This window comes from Ruditapes philippinarum, unplaced genomic scaffold (assembly GCF_026571515.1).
Source record: "Ruditapes philippinarum isolate M1 unplaced genomic scaffold, ASM2657151v2 ctg116_1_1_1_1, whole genome shotgun sequence".
NCBI lineage: Eukaryota > Metazoa > Mollusca > Bivalvia > Venerida > Veneridae > Ruditapes > Ruditapes philippinarum.
Genome location: NW_026862606.1, coordinates 117,224 through 131,939, shown reverse-complemented (window position 1 = coordinate 131,939; position 14,716 = coordinate 117,224). Strand labels below are relative to the sequence as shown.

At 32.1% G+C, this 14,716-nt stretch overlaps 1 protein-coding gene across 1 annotated transcript; it reads left to right on the top strand.

Moving 5' to 3' along the window:
- The first annotated feature begins 862 nt into the window (after nucleotides 1-862).
- On the top strand, nucleotides 863-12,347 carry LOC132719560 (WD repeat-containing protein 18-like). Its single transcript, XM_060703340.1, has 10 exons — nucleotides 863-980; nucleotides 5,474-5,665; nucleotides 5,934-6,044; nucleotides 7,321-7,454; nucleotides 8,514-8,661; nucleotides 9,108-9,251; nucleotides 9,810-9,877; nucleotides 10,219-10,343; nucleotides 10,900-11,114; nucleotides 12,228-12,347. Exons 1-10 carry the CDS (start codon nucleotides 963-965, stop codon nucleotides 12,333-12,335), a joined length of 1,263 nt encoding a protein of 420 aa, XP_060559323.1. The 5' UTR covers nucleotides 863-962; the 3' UTR covers nucleotides 12,336-12,347.
- Nucleotides 12,348-14,716: the final 2,369 nt, after the last annotated feature.

Genomic DNA, 14,716 nt, shown 5'->3' with positions numbered 1-14,716 from the left:
GTACAAACATATTATCAAGTGTAGAAAATGATGAAAATCCTTTTCGGAATACAGCTTAATTGGTATTCGTTAATCAAATTATAATTTTCAGTATATTTTTGCAGACGCATATTTAAAATTGCAGTGAAAAGTTTCCCCATACAACTTAACAATGTTATGGGTCTATAATTTGACGGGTCACTAACATCCCCTTTATTTTTATATATTGGGTTAATAATTCCAACTGTCCAATCATTTGGTACAATACCAGAATTGAAAATAACATTAAATAATTTAACATATACAGTTTTCATACTTGAAAAAGATTTTTTATGTATTCATTTGACTGTATTTATACATTACCATTAAAAGTTTTACCATTAACTAAGTTGAAATTACAAAGTTGTGAGAAAAAAAAATACAGAAGACCAAAAACATGACGACTGAAATTAATATCATGATTGGTCCCAATGTTGTTTTGTTGTTTATTGTTCTTTGAAATTAATGTCCTAATTGTTCAATATCTAAAGAGCCGACAATTTTAATAATGTGACAGTCATTCGCAGTTAATTGTTATGTTTCCAGTTAATTTGCAACACGTGTTTTTTCACCGGTAAACGTTAATTTTCAGTGATTTTCAAAAACATACTCATTCGTCCACTATTTCATATTTATATATGTACACAAACAAAAGAAGATTCAGCCAATATGTCAATTAAATGTGCAATTAAGAAACAAAAGTAAATTACAAATCAAAGTAAATATTATTTGTATATTTGGAAAGATTTTCAATCTACACTATACAGTATATCTATATCGTCCGCTTTTTTTCCTCTGTCTTTATTGTCAGCGTTTTCCCTATATGTTTATAGTGTCCGCGCATTGCATATGCAAAGTGTTCAAATATATTCAAACTTATATTTATGTTTATACTGTCTACTTTGACTGCTTAAGGCGTCCGCGTTTAGACTGTGCCGTTCAAAATGTCTGCCCCCATTGAGGTAATGTGTACATAAATACATAAATATTTCTTCTAAGACAAGATCATAAACATCGATAAGCCAATTATATGAATAATTAAAACCATGTTTATTCTAACGTAATTCTTCTTTTATTTTGATTTGGAGAATTGGAGCAATATCTGAGTTTTCATTAGTTTTCGCGATACGCTGTGTAGCTAAGACTTTTGCCTGTTTGGTTTCTCTAAATCAGAGGCTCATGCAACAAAGTTCCCTTCTTTATTTTCGCTGTCAGTGTTTGATACTACAACGTGTATGCCTCTCCTGTATCTGTAAGAATTCTAGGCAGTATAGACAAGGGGAGCGGTGGCCTAATGGTTAAGGTGTCTGCCTCTGAGGCTCTCAACCCAGAGATCATGGGTTCGAGCCCTACTCGGGTCACGACCATGTTTCTCCATAAGACACCAGTACTGGTTGGTTCCAGGATGCGGACTCGAAAGTGATTGATATAAGTTGCAAGAACTTGTTTCGCAATATTTAAATAAATATGTTTAAACCAGGTACAGACACAGTCCCACTCACAAAGTTCTCATTTTTATTTGAGGCAGCAGTCTGAACAGATGCACTAAACAGGCCTCGACATTAGCGGTGGTCCGTTGGTCCGAGACCACTTGATTTTAGCAAGGACCACCTAATTTTAAAACCCACTGGTCCATTGGACCACTTGAATTTTCTGGTTGATGCAAGGCTCATTTGGGAGAATGGCGATTTGGTCAAAAACATGTTATATAATTTTGTTTAAAATCTATGTCCGATGTACATGTATATGGTTCATTAATCTCTGATTATCATTAGTTAAAGAAGTTCTTAAGTCATCAATAACTTTCATTTTAAGTATGCAAGTTAAAAGAGTTAAGAATTTGTGATATAAATTTAGGTACAAAATCCATTCAAATGGTGCTAGTAATTATGCATCGTCTGATAACCACAGCGGAGCCATTAACATTTATGTTATGTTACATGTTAATCAACCGTGAGTATCCGATGATGGTAGTTATATGATATTGGATAAACTTAAATTTCAGATACTTGAATAACGACAGCAAACGAAAGGAACTGGAAAAAATACATCTAGTAATTCTATGCTATTTATCTTTATTTTAACTGTTTAACGATAAGAGATCTGTTTCATCTAGAGTTAAAATTATTTTAAAAGGTTAAAAATACCCAATGTCAAAAATGAATATCAACCAACAAGAAACAGGGAGATAAAATTCTGTATTGTAAATCTGTGAGAAAAATAAGATAAGTTATAGTAAATAATAACGTTGTCATTATTTTAATGATTTAGATATTTCCTTGTTTTCAAAGACAAGAATAAGTTAAATTTATTAGTTCCATTAAAAATATTAATCTATAAAAGATGCTATGTTATTATCATGATTATAAGACGTACCATGTATCAGCAATGAATATTTGAATAACAGTAAGAAAATAACAGACACAAATGGCTTCACTATTCCCTAGCTTGAGTTGAGGGAGAAATCACTTTAATATAAAAGTTAACATAAATAAGAGCTCTATTGTGTATTTTTGACTGAGATAAAAACAAATGCGATAAAATACCTACTGACTTGCTCTCCTTTTTCTGATTAGATGAAAAATATACAGTCGAACTTCGTTCGCTCGAACTCGGAGGGCCTGTGCAAATTTGTTCGAGAGATCGGTAGTTCGAGCCAACCGAGGTCAAACTATTATTAGTTGATCATATGTCTAAAGATTTATAGCATACATTGGTCGGATGATAAATACGTAAATATAATTGTTTTTTAGTACATTTGTTCGTCGAATATGTCATATTCAGAATTATTATCCCAGTGTTTTCAATTAAGTATTAACGATAGGTTGTGTTAATCTATATGCATGCATCTTGTAATTGGTTGAGTTCGATTGGGCAATCACACCAAATTTGTTGAATAATGTTCAAAATATATTTATATGTTTATAATGGGATTTTTTAATTTTAAAAATTAAATTAATGAAATATTTAAGAAAAAGTTCGACAGCAGCATTTATTTGTAGTCATTTACTTAAATAAACACACGTACAAGTAAAGATGTGATTTTCACTATATATCTGCCGAAGGGACCAGAGATCAGGTTCGAGAGTTCGAGCGATCGGTGTTCGAGTGATCCGAGGTAGAACAATATATATTATATAGGAATTTTGCCGGGACTGGGCGATGAGTTCTAGCGAAGGGAGGTATTCGAGCGATCCGAGTTCGAGCGAACGAAGTTTAACTGTATATCTAAAAATATCTGTTTTCTTTAAAGGTTACTAATACATCTTTGTCATAAAGTTTAAACATTTTTTCTACATTTGCAGTAAAATGATATAATAGTGATAACTGACCACCTGACTTCTGGAAGGACCACCTAACTTTCAAATCTAGTGGTCCGGCGTACCACCTGCTAAAAAAGTTAGTGTCGAGGCCTGCCAAAGAAAACAACCATTTTTGCCAACGGTCAAGTGTGATATTGTAATATACAGGCTGAATATACAAGCGATTTTAACAGAATTTAACTGGTGATACGGATCACCAATCTGTTTAAAGATGTAAACCCTGCACTCTTGTAAGACAGGACCCACCCACATTGGTACCTGTAAACTCAATACGGCTCCTGCGAATAAGAAGCCCCAATAAATTTTGTCGTTATACATAACAGCTTTCTCAAATTTACCAGGGCTGCATTATTTTTCATGGTTCACATCCCCCCATCAAAAAAATGCATTACATGAATTTTGCCGTGATTAAATGGATGCAAACAATTACTGTCTTTGATGGCATCTTCAAACATTTAAGCACTAATACAGTGAAGAAGCCTTTATTTGCTAAGATTTTAGATTTTTTATTCAATATTTTTATTTTGTAACTTTCAATTGGGAATTTTTTCCTGTAAATTGGGAAAATAATATACTATTTTCAATTGGGAATATGTCCCAATAACGGTTATAAAATAAGCCAAAAAAATCCCTGTATATCAACCTATATAAATAAATCCTAAACATGCTTGAACCAAAAGGGAAAAGCCTTTGCCACCAGTACTGTAGACAACAAGGTCAGCATGCATCACTGTGCAATATAACCAGGCTGTACTGTATGCTCTTGGCACCTCAACTTATGTATTTTGATATTGAAGTCCTTTAAGCTCTGAATTGACTGTCCCAAATCTGTGACAGGGAAAATCTATTTAACAAATTCAACTTGTGAAAATATTGTTCTGATTTGAAACTCTCACTTTCTCTAATTTTTTTCCATTTGAGATTTATTGAGAGATAGATTGTATAGATAAAACACAATTAATGATATAATTGTTCTTCCAAAGTTAGAAAATCTCATTATTAGTCCCCTACCGGTTTACCGGAGGGGACTTTAGGTTTACCCTCCGTCCGTCTGTCCGTCCGTCTGTCAGTCCGTCTGTCAGTCCGTCAGTCCGTCCGTCCACAAAACTGGATCCCGCGATAACTTGAAAAGTACTGAAAATATTTTTATGAAACTTGGTATATGGATACATGGCAGTATGGAGATTATGCACGTCTTTTTCTTTTCTTCCTATGTTGAAAATTCTGGTTGCTATGGCAACAAATAGGCTGAAAATATGGCAAATTTTACACATAAACTGGATCCCACGATAACTTGAAAAGTACTGAAAATATTTTTATGAAACTTGGTATATGAATAAATGGCAGTATGGAGATTATGCACGTGTTTTTCTTTTCTTCCTATGTTGAAAATTTTGGTTGCTATGGCAACAAATAGGCTGAAAATATGGCAAATTTTACACATAAACTGGATCCAGTGATAACGCAAAAAGTACTGGAAATATTTTTATGAAACTTGACATATGGGTAGATGGCAGTCTTGAGATTATGCATGTCTTTTTCTTTTCTTCCTATGTTGAAAATTCTGGTTGCTATGGCAACACATAGACTGAAAATATGGCAAATTTTACACATAAACTGAATCCAGTTATAACTCAAAAAGTACTGGAAATATTTTTATGAAACTTGACATATGGGTAGATAGCAGTCTTGAGATTATGCATGTCTTATCCGTTCTTCCTATTTTGATAAAATATCAGTTGCCTTGGCAACAAATAGGCTTAAAACATGGCAAATAAAACAATATTTGTGATTAGTCAAAAAGAGCTGAAATTTTTTATGAAATTGCATCTTTAATTCAAGAGTTATCTCCTCTTTAAGAATTTTGCTTTTAAAATGTTATATTTTGGTAACAGGGATGTTTCAAATATTAACTTTAGAGTGTCCTTCAGTCCGTCTGTCTGTTCATAAAAACTGTTTCCTGTGATCACTTTTAAAGAACTTTTCCAACAAATTTACTTAAAATAGAGAAAAATTGAAACATTAGTGAATGGCCAATGGCCCTTCAGAATGTTGATGGGGTTCTAACCGGTAGGGGACTTATGGATTGCTTGCAATACTATGATAATTGCTTGTTCTTTTTATTTTGCCAGGTACTGTTTACAAGTGATTTGTCAGGTCAGTTATGGAATACTTGTGTTTGGGATATACACACTGGTACTAGTCTGACATTTTACAAAGGTGAAAGTACCAATCATCGGGGATTGTGTATCCTTGGTAACCAGTATTTACTGGGAACATCATGTTCTAAACCTCTCATTCATGTCTGGGCCTTACAAAGAAGGGTAAGATGAAATCAGATAGTCATGGTTAACATTTTTTTATTTTTCAATTTATTATTGCAGGTTTTGAGGCTTAATGAGCAAAATTAATATAAATCAATGGCATCATTATCTTTGAAATGGGCTTTGTTACATGATAGAATATTAAGACCTTTAATTATGTAGGTTAATTAAACCACATACATGTATATTTTTTCAAAGATAAAATATAATTTTGGAATTTTCAATGGTGTCCTTAATTTGTTGATGTTCATGTATTTCAATGTTACAGGAGCAGCATCAGTTGAAGATTATCTGTCCTGGCAGAGTTACTGCCCTTGCTGTATCACCTGATGGGACATACTGTATTGCTGCAGTGGGAGAAAAAATTCATTTATGGCAGGTGAAAATAGGCATATAGTAAATCATAAATTTATTAATCATATTAAATGAATTGATAAAGTCTTAGCTCAGTATCTTTAAGTCAATTAGAATATGTACTTTACTTGATTATTATCCCCCGCCAAAAAGGCGGCAGGGGATATAGAAATAGTCTCTGTCGGTCTGTCCGTCCTTCCGACCTTCCGTCCGTCCTTCCGTCCGACATTTTTGTCCGGAGCATATCTCAAAAAGTATTTGAGGTAACAACTTGAAACTTCATAGGTGGATAGACCTCATTGAGGAGGAGTGCAGTGCACAAGAATGATAACTCTACCCTGCATAATTTTGAGTTATTGCCCTTTGTTATTTTTCAAAATTAATTTTTGTCCAGAGCATAACTCAAAAAGCCTTTGAGATATCAACATGAAACTTCATAGGTGCATAAATGTCACTAAGGAGGTGTGCAGTGTACAAGAAAGATAACTCTACCTTTCATAATTTTTGAGTTATTGCCCTTTGTTATTTTTCATACTAAATTTTTTTCCTGAGTGGAGCATAACTCAAAAGTGTTTGAGATATCAACATGAAATGTCATAGGTGAGGAGGAATGCTGTGCGCAAGAATGATAACACTTCCCTATATAATTTTTGAGTTATTGAAAATTATGCAGGGTAGAGTTATCATTCTTGTGCACTGCACTCCTACATGAAATGTCATAGATGGCAAGATCTTATTGAGGAGGAATGCTGTGCATAAGAATGATAACTCTTCCCTATATAATTTTTGAGTTATTGCCCTTTGTTCTTTTTCATACAATTTTGTCCAGAGCTTATCTCAAAAAGTATTTGAGGTATCAACTTGAAACTTCATAGGTGGATAGATTTTACTGAGGAGGGGTGCAGCACACAAGAATGATAAACTACCTTGCATTATTTTTCAGTTATTGCCATTTGTTATTTTCATCCATCAGTATTCACATAGGTTTCAAATCTGTAATCACTTCAGCCATCAGTTTTCATTGCCAAAAGACCTCTTAAAATGGAATTATTCTGCTCTACTACATATACATTCTTCCAATGAGCAAACACATTCGGCGGGGGGTGGCCATGTTGACATGGCTCTTGTTTGAATATTACTTCTTTTGTTTAATGTAGGTAAATACTTCCAACTTATTTATGATATTTGTAAATTGTTATGAAAATCCACAAAATATGTTTGAGGTTAAAGTAATGGTATGATGAGTTTGCGAAGTTTTTTTTTCAGATGAGAAAAATGAAAACAAGTTTTTATATTTCCAGGTGTGTACAGGAAATTTGATGTCAGTTTTGAGTCGTCATTACCAGACAGTGAATGTTTTAAGATTTACAGATAACTGCAGTCATTTTATATCAGGGGGAGAAGATAATCTAGTGATTGTATGGTCACTTGTTAGGTAACATAATTTTAAGATAAGTTTTACTCTAAATTCAGTCTTAAAAGGTGTTTTTAGAGGAAATTTTGTTTCTACTTTGTGAGTTATACTTTTGCCTGAAAACACTTGTGATTAATTGAAAAAAGTCAGGAAAAAAATTCATAAAAATATGCCTTCTAATTAATTGTTATAAAGTGAAAGAGAACTATTGATATACATACATCTAATATTTTGTAACCTTACCATATACAGAGATTCTTTACTATATTTTGAATGAAGTATCAATTTCTTCTACAAAAGTTATATTAATCATGATCCTAAGGTCAAAATACAGACTAACATATTATCATTTTGTGGCAAACTACAATGCCCAGAGCTTATATATTAATAATTTGGCATGCAGCTTTGACTAGTTGACCTCTATGAATCATGCACCTAGAATCAAAATGCCCCCACCCTTGAGGTCAATAAATATCTTAAGGATAATAAAGATAAAAACATTTTTTTATTTCACAAACATATTTTCATTTTGGGGTATATTGTGTTGCCTTTGTTGTGCTCTTGTGAACCATTAACCTGCTAGAAGGACGAGTGGTTAGCTTTTTTTTTTTTGAACTACAACAACAACAAATTTTGATTGAAAAAGAGTTCTAAAAGCACTTTTTCAGAAATGTTTCAATTTAATCCTATGCATATATGAAATGTTCTAGTTAAGAAAAATTAAACATATATTTGTAAGAAAATCTGGTTTAAAACAAGTTTTAATGATTTTTACTGTTTTATGATGATGACTAACCACTGGTTAAGGGCATTATCCGGTGGTCATAGGACTGGTTAAAGTTAACCGCTGGATACGCATTTTATCCGTGGGATAAGTTTTGAGCAACAGAATTTATCCAACAGACAAAATTTAACAAGCGGATAATGAATTTAACCACTGGCTAACACTAACCAATGTTTTAAACAACAGGATCCAGTATGCCTGGCCAGCCTGCATATTCATACAGTCTGACCAGAATCTGTAGTGTGAGTAGCTCAATTTTTGTATTTTTATATTGATGTTCCATAAACTTGTTACAGTGTTTTATCATCTATCAACAATCCGACAAGGAAACCAGAGCCTGTGAGGATATGGTCAAGTCATTCATTACCTGTAACAGATGTACATGTAGGTAAAGGTGGAAGCAGATCTCGTGTTGTCTCATCATCTCTTGACCAAACCTGCAAGGTAAAAGGCCCTTTTCATTTTCACAGGAGGGCTTAAGTATGCCCTGTCATTTTCACGGGAGAGTATTTGTCTGCCCTGTCATTTTTGTAAAGAGGGCTTTTTGTCTGTATTCCTAGATATTTGCCTGCCTTTACAAAAGAAATAATCCTAACAAGTTAGCAGGCATCAATTTCACCAGCTATCGCTCTTAAGCAATTTGAAAAAAACAGGTGCATGTATGTTTAATCTGTATTAGTCTGTTCATACATTAAGTGCTACAAATACCGGTGGTTAGTACCAATGTTTCTTAGCTATACTAATTCAATAATAAAACTATGTTTGAATTTTGCAAAAGGTCACTTTAATATGTGCATTTTCTGTGAAATTTATGATTTGATGGAATAACCATTTATTTATTCCTCAATTGTCAGATTATTTAACACTGCTTATTATACAAATGTTTTCAGATCTGGGATATGGTATCTGGAGAACTGTTGCAAACAGTTGTGTTTCCAACCAGTTTAATGTCTGTCACAATGGATACAGCAGAATATAGATTGTTTGCTGGGGGCAGTAATGGAGATGTTTATTGTATAAATATGTATGGTCAGGTGAGATATAAAGTGTCATTTTTGTCAACAGAAAAAAATAAATATCGTATGTGTAGACTGGTTTAAGAGAAGGTTTTTTTTTGACAATACTGGAATGGAAAGATTTGTTTGCTATTTGATGTAGGTCTGAATGTGCAAATTTTCAAATCACTCCCTCAATCTGTTTTTTCCAGAAATTATTTTTATTGTGTTAAACGACCCAAAAATGTAGTGTTGCAATGCTTTTCATTCATAATAAGAACTGTGGATTTTCAATTCAATTCTAAGTATATTTCTTTATTACCCTTTTGAAATTTTTTCATTTGAAGTGCTTTGCTTGATCTATGTAAAAATTTCAAATTTTATGTTAAAGGTCTTTTGACCTCAGTGTAGCTCCTTATATACAATGTAATTTTATGGACGACTAATAATTATAGCAACTGACCTTCACACATTTTAAAACAGAGCCATTTCATACAACCTTATTCCTCTATGTTTATTTAGCTGTGTTGTATTTTGAAAAATCTAATATGTAATGTAATAACTGTATTACTGTAAATGTGATGTTTGAAATTTCAGCCAATAAGAACAGAGAGACATATAGAATCACATGACCAGGAGGGTGTTTCTTGTCTGAAAGGGCACAGGTATAGACATGACATTATTTTCTCAGTTTATAGGAACAATTTTGTATGACACTGTATTTTATGATAACTTGTCTTGAGCTAAACTTCTCTCTTACTCTCCAAACAAATTGTATAGAGAAATAAAAAATGGCAAAACAAATTTGTTACCATTTTCTGAAGAACTTTACTGTCTAAAATATTGTACAGTGAACTTTACCGTTTAAAATATTGTTCCGTGAAATCTATCATAAAACAATTTTATTTCATATTTCTAAAGATTAAGATTGTAGCAATTTTGTTAAATTTGAATTGTATTAATTATGTACCTGGCAAAAAATTGTTTACAATAAATTTCTTTTCAGCAAACAAGTAACAAATGTTAGTGTTAATATAGATGGTACCAAGGTGGTTTCTGGGTCACATGATCACACTGTTAAAATATGGGATGTCTTCAGTGGGCAATGTGTGAGGACACTTCAACATAAAGGTATAGGGGAAACTATGAAGTGATAGCATGTTTATTTTTTTATAAAAAAAACAATGAAATTTGCTATACTCAGGGCTGAGGTGTTCACTTGTAACTAAAATAATGCACAAATTGGAACCTGAGATCTGCCTTCATCAGTAAAGCATGAGTGTAGCCATTGACCTTGACAGTGTTGGTGATACTATGTGCAGATTTCATTATAATCCTTTTTTAAGATAACTAAACATGAAAGTTCAATGTTACATTGAAGAAATTTTGAATAGGGATGTCTGAGATTAATTGATTTATGCTTGCTAGTCATTTAAAAATACTTTTGTTTGACATAATTACTAAAAAAAAACAAAAAACAAAACAAAAAAACACACACACACTCTATAAAGGAACATGATGTTTTGCTTCAAAATTATGTGTGCACAGATAAACATTATAAACATATAGGTTTTGTATTTTAATTATTCAGATAGATGTATCTAAATATTTGAAGTTTGTATTACAATGTATTATAATGCATATACAGAACAATGTTTTGATATTTCATAATGGTTCATTATTGCAGGTCCAGTTACTAACACATTAATTGTTCCTACCCCTCCATCTGTGATAAATGCTGAAATTAAGCCAACACTCCATCTTCAGATGTTCAAACGTCATTTGTATACAGGGGCAGATAACTCTGAAGATAGTGGTGCGTTAAATATACGTATTAGTGGACACGAGAGAGGAGATATCAAAGATGTTGATATGTCAGAGTTACTAAAAGAACAGTTTAGTGTAAGTGTTCATATAGTTACACATGAATTTAACATGTATCATGTATTTAAAGATATTTTAAGGTATTCAGTTTTTAAAAAGTTATGGTTTTGCACTGATTTTTATGACCCCAGGACAATAAATAATGAAAGCATATTGTTTTTAGACCCTTTACTTCTTTGCCTGTTTGTCACAAAACTTTAACATTGATCATAACATGGAAGTCTTCCCACATACAACCCAAAACTTCATCACAGGGTCAAAGGTCAAGGTCACCAGCATTTATAACACTTGTTTCGTATTTTGCTTATACATGTATTCTGTTTACTGAATAAAAAAAATATGAAAATGAAAATTAAAAGTCAGTCTAAGATTAGTGCTTACAAATGAACTTCAAGTACTAGTGTTTTGGAAACATACTGCCTGCTTTAGTTGTTGTTTTACTAAGCTGATATAAATTGAATTCGACCAAGGGTATGATAATAGTCATTGCCTGTCATTAATGCTGAAAAAGGATTATTCAACTTTTGCTCATACAACCTTCATTTATTTCTAACCTTTGAATTGAATAACAATAGATTTAAACACAAACATGGACATGTGCTCTTTTGTTAATGTTAACAAATATGTTGGGGTGAAAGCTTATTGTATCCACTAATCTGATAATTAAGATTAGACAGGTCAGGGATCTATGAATCAAAAGATGTCTTTCTTGTTTGGTAGAAACTCACCTTATGAAGGCCTCTGACTAAGGTTGCAGTTTATGGTCATTTGGTTCAAAATTGAGGTCATTGGTATTATGAATAGATTTTTACAATGTACATGTAGCTGAATCAGCTTCTATTTATTGACTGAGTAAGTAGATAAAACCTTTGGCAAAATGGCTATACTGACAAAAATCAGTGCCAGAGCATATATGTTTATCAAACATAGGTTCTTGTTTCATATTTTTATGGAATAAATAAGTAACAGTTTATACCTGTATGAAATAAAAAGCATTTACATGTATTTTGCAATCAAATTTAAATTAAATGATTAGATATTTTATCCATTTTTTCCCAATCCAGATTGTCTCCATGCCATATTATTTTCTCATGACCGTTTCATTATGAAGTATGTGATTGATTTTTTCAGGATAGCAAAATTTCAAACTTGAAGGAAGAGCTGCAGCAAGTTAAAGCCATCAATCAAGAGATGTTTAATTTTACTGTTGAAAAAATCTTACATAATAAAAATCCTTGATGATGAAAAAAAGTGTTTGTCATGAAATTATGTAGTTTTGTTGATTACTGTACTTCTTAGTTTAAAGAACATTATAACTCAAGTTTAGAGTGATCAAAACTCACACAGTTATAATGTGAATTCTCATTTATTTTGATAGTGAAAAGTCCCTTTTTAAAGTCTCATACTTAAGAAAGTTTTATAACATCAAGAAATTCTTCCTCTATAGCAGAGGGACTTAACCTCTCACCAGGGACTTAGGATTTTTTACATAATGGAAGCTGTCCAGCTAGGTTACAGAAAGTTGGTTCTACTCAGGGGCCACTCATGCCTAAAATAGTGAATAGAGAGGCACCAGAAGTTGTCTGTCTAACTTGAATTAATTGAAGACTAAAAGACTTTCACAATGAATACACTGTGGTTAGAATAATTAAACCAACAGATGCATAACAGTTGAACTCGTTAAGCTAAAAGAGTAAAAACAGCATGTTTTATTGTAAAATTATACAAAGTGGTCTTTCATGTTTGATGAAGTCAGTTGTTGCTATGGAACATCATTCATCAAAGATGTGTGACATCAATTTCTATATTTAGGCCTACCATGCTTATTAAACACATCTAAACAATATCAGATGTTTTATATCATTTTAATATTATAACGTTTTTCTTTTATGTGCCAAATGTGGCGTTCATTAACATTGACATCTGTTTGGTACGTTTATGTCATATCCTTTATGTATCAACTGACAAGCTAATAAAGAAAAACATGAATTGGTATTTATACATGTAGTTGTGTTGTGTCTGATCTATGTCCCATAACTTTAAATACCATATTTATTAAGATTGTAGCCACTTAACAAAATTATCTAAGAAACTGAGCTTTTTTTTCTATATCATAATAACATCATGATGTTTGTCAAAAGGCTTATTTGTTTACATGTACCCAGTAGCAGACTTGAACACTGTTCAAAAAAAAATGACATATTTAGTTGTGTTCAACTTTAACAATTCCCGGCAGTAATTTTAGTAGTTTCCTACCTAAACGGTGTACAGGTAAAAAATGTAATCCAATACTAAAAGGTGAAAACTTTAAAGTTTAATTTAACACTCTCTAGTCTAAGTATGCTATGCACATTAAAAAGCTTTTTGACAGTTTATTTAACTTATGCATTTTATTTTCTTCCAGGCATTTGCATCATTGTTTAGCCAATTAATGAAGCAGGAGAACAGTCTTCCAAAAGTTGAACAGTTGAACTTTACTTGAGATCTATCAAATTTTTTAACAGTGTTTAACTTTAAGATTGTCAGAGACGTAAATAATATTATTATTTAAACTCTGGCTAGGTAAAGAGATTTCAGCTAACATGATTATAGTATCTCTAGATCTGTCAAACAACATCAAAGTAAAACCAACTTCAGTCATATTTGAATGCAAGTAGATCTAGGTCCCATACGAAAGCATTACCCATATTTTTCATATAAAACTTGATTTTTTACTTGCATTGGTTATGAAATATCGCCAAATTCAATTTGAAACTAGACCAAATTTAAGTTTTTGTAACGGTTTTACAGTAAGAAAAAAACCTGTAAAATGGGTCAAACAGTTTACACCGAATTAATTAGGCTAGCCAGCAGTACACCTGTACTGAAGTTTTCATTTTAAATCACTTTTTAATTTGGCCAATTCATGCATGCCATGTCATATTTTCGCTCCACAGGGCACAAGGCAAAATCATAAAATATGACAGAGGCGAGCTCTTTGTATTTTTCACTCTGCTGGGCATAAGGGGAAGAAAAGAATAATACGACAAAAGTACAACTAGGCTAGCTACTGCCATAAATTAATAGATAGTATATATATTTAAAAATAGTGTGTTAAAATGTGACTTCCTAGTCCTTGTCAGTGTATTACTCACAGTGTAAGAAGTACAAGAACATCTATTAAATGGTAGTCTGTTATTTTAATGTCTTGTTATCTTGTTGCTGTTACTTTTATCAATGACATTATTAAAAGAGTCCAGCAAGTTTTTGATCATCATGATCAATGCTCCCATAACTTGACTTCAATTTTAGCTTTAAGTGTAACTGATAGTTAGCCTATAGAGCCAAAAGTTTACATATAAAAGAGTTTTGAAAAATTGTTCTTAAACAATTGTTTACTGGCCACGGGTAGATTTTTTTAGTCAAAATATTAGTTGTTTTCAAGTAAACTACAAGTAATATGCACATGGCACCTTCATGGCATTTAATCTCAAATAACTAGAAGTATTTACAAATCTTAGAAACCTTTGGAGAAATGAACTTATTAATTCAAGAATCAAATTTTAGGAAATGATCTGTTCTGACTAAGAATCCATTTTTTTGAAAATGTGCAGATTGTAATTCAGAGTCTCCACTTCAAT

Coding starts and splice junctions, on each gene's coding strand:
- LOC132719560 (XM_060703340.1), top strand. Junction 9,252..9,809: donor GTATAAATATGTATGGTCAG/GTGAGATATAAA, acceptor TTGAAATTTCAG/CCAATAAGAACAGAGAGACA. Junction 9,878..10,218: donor TCTTGTCTGAAAGGGCACAG/GTATAGACATGA, acceptor ATTTCTTTTCAG/CAAACAAGTAACAAATGTTA.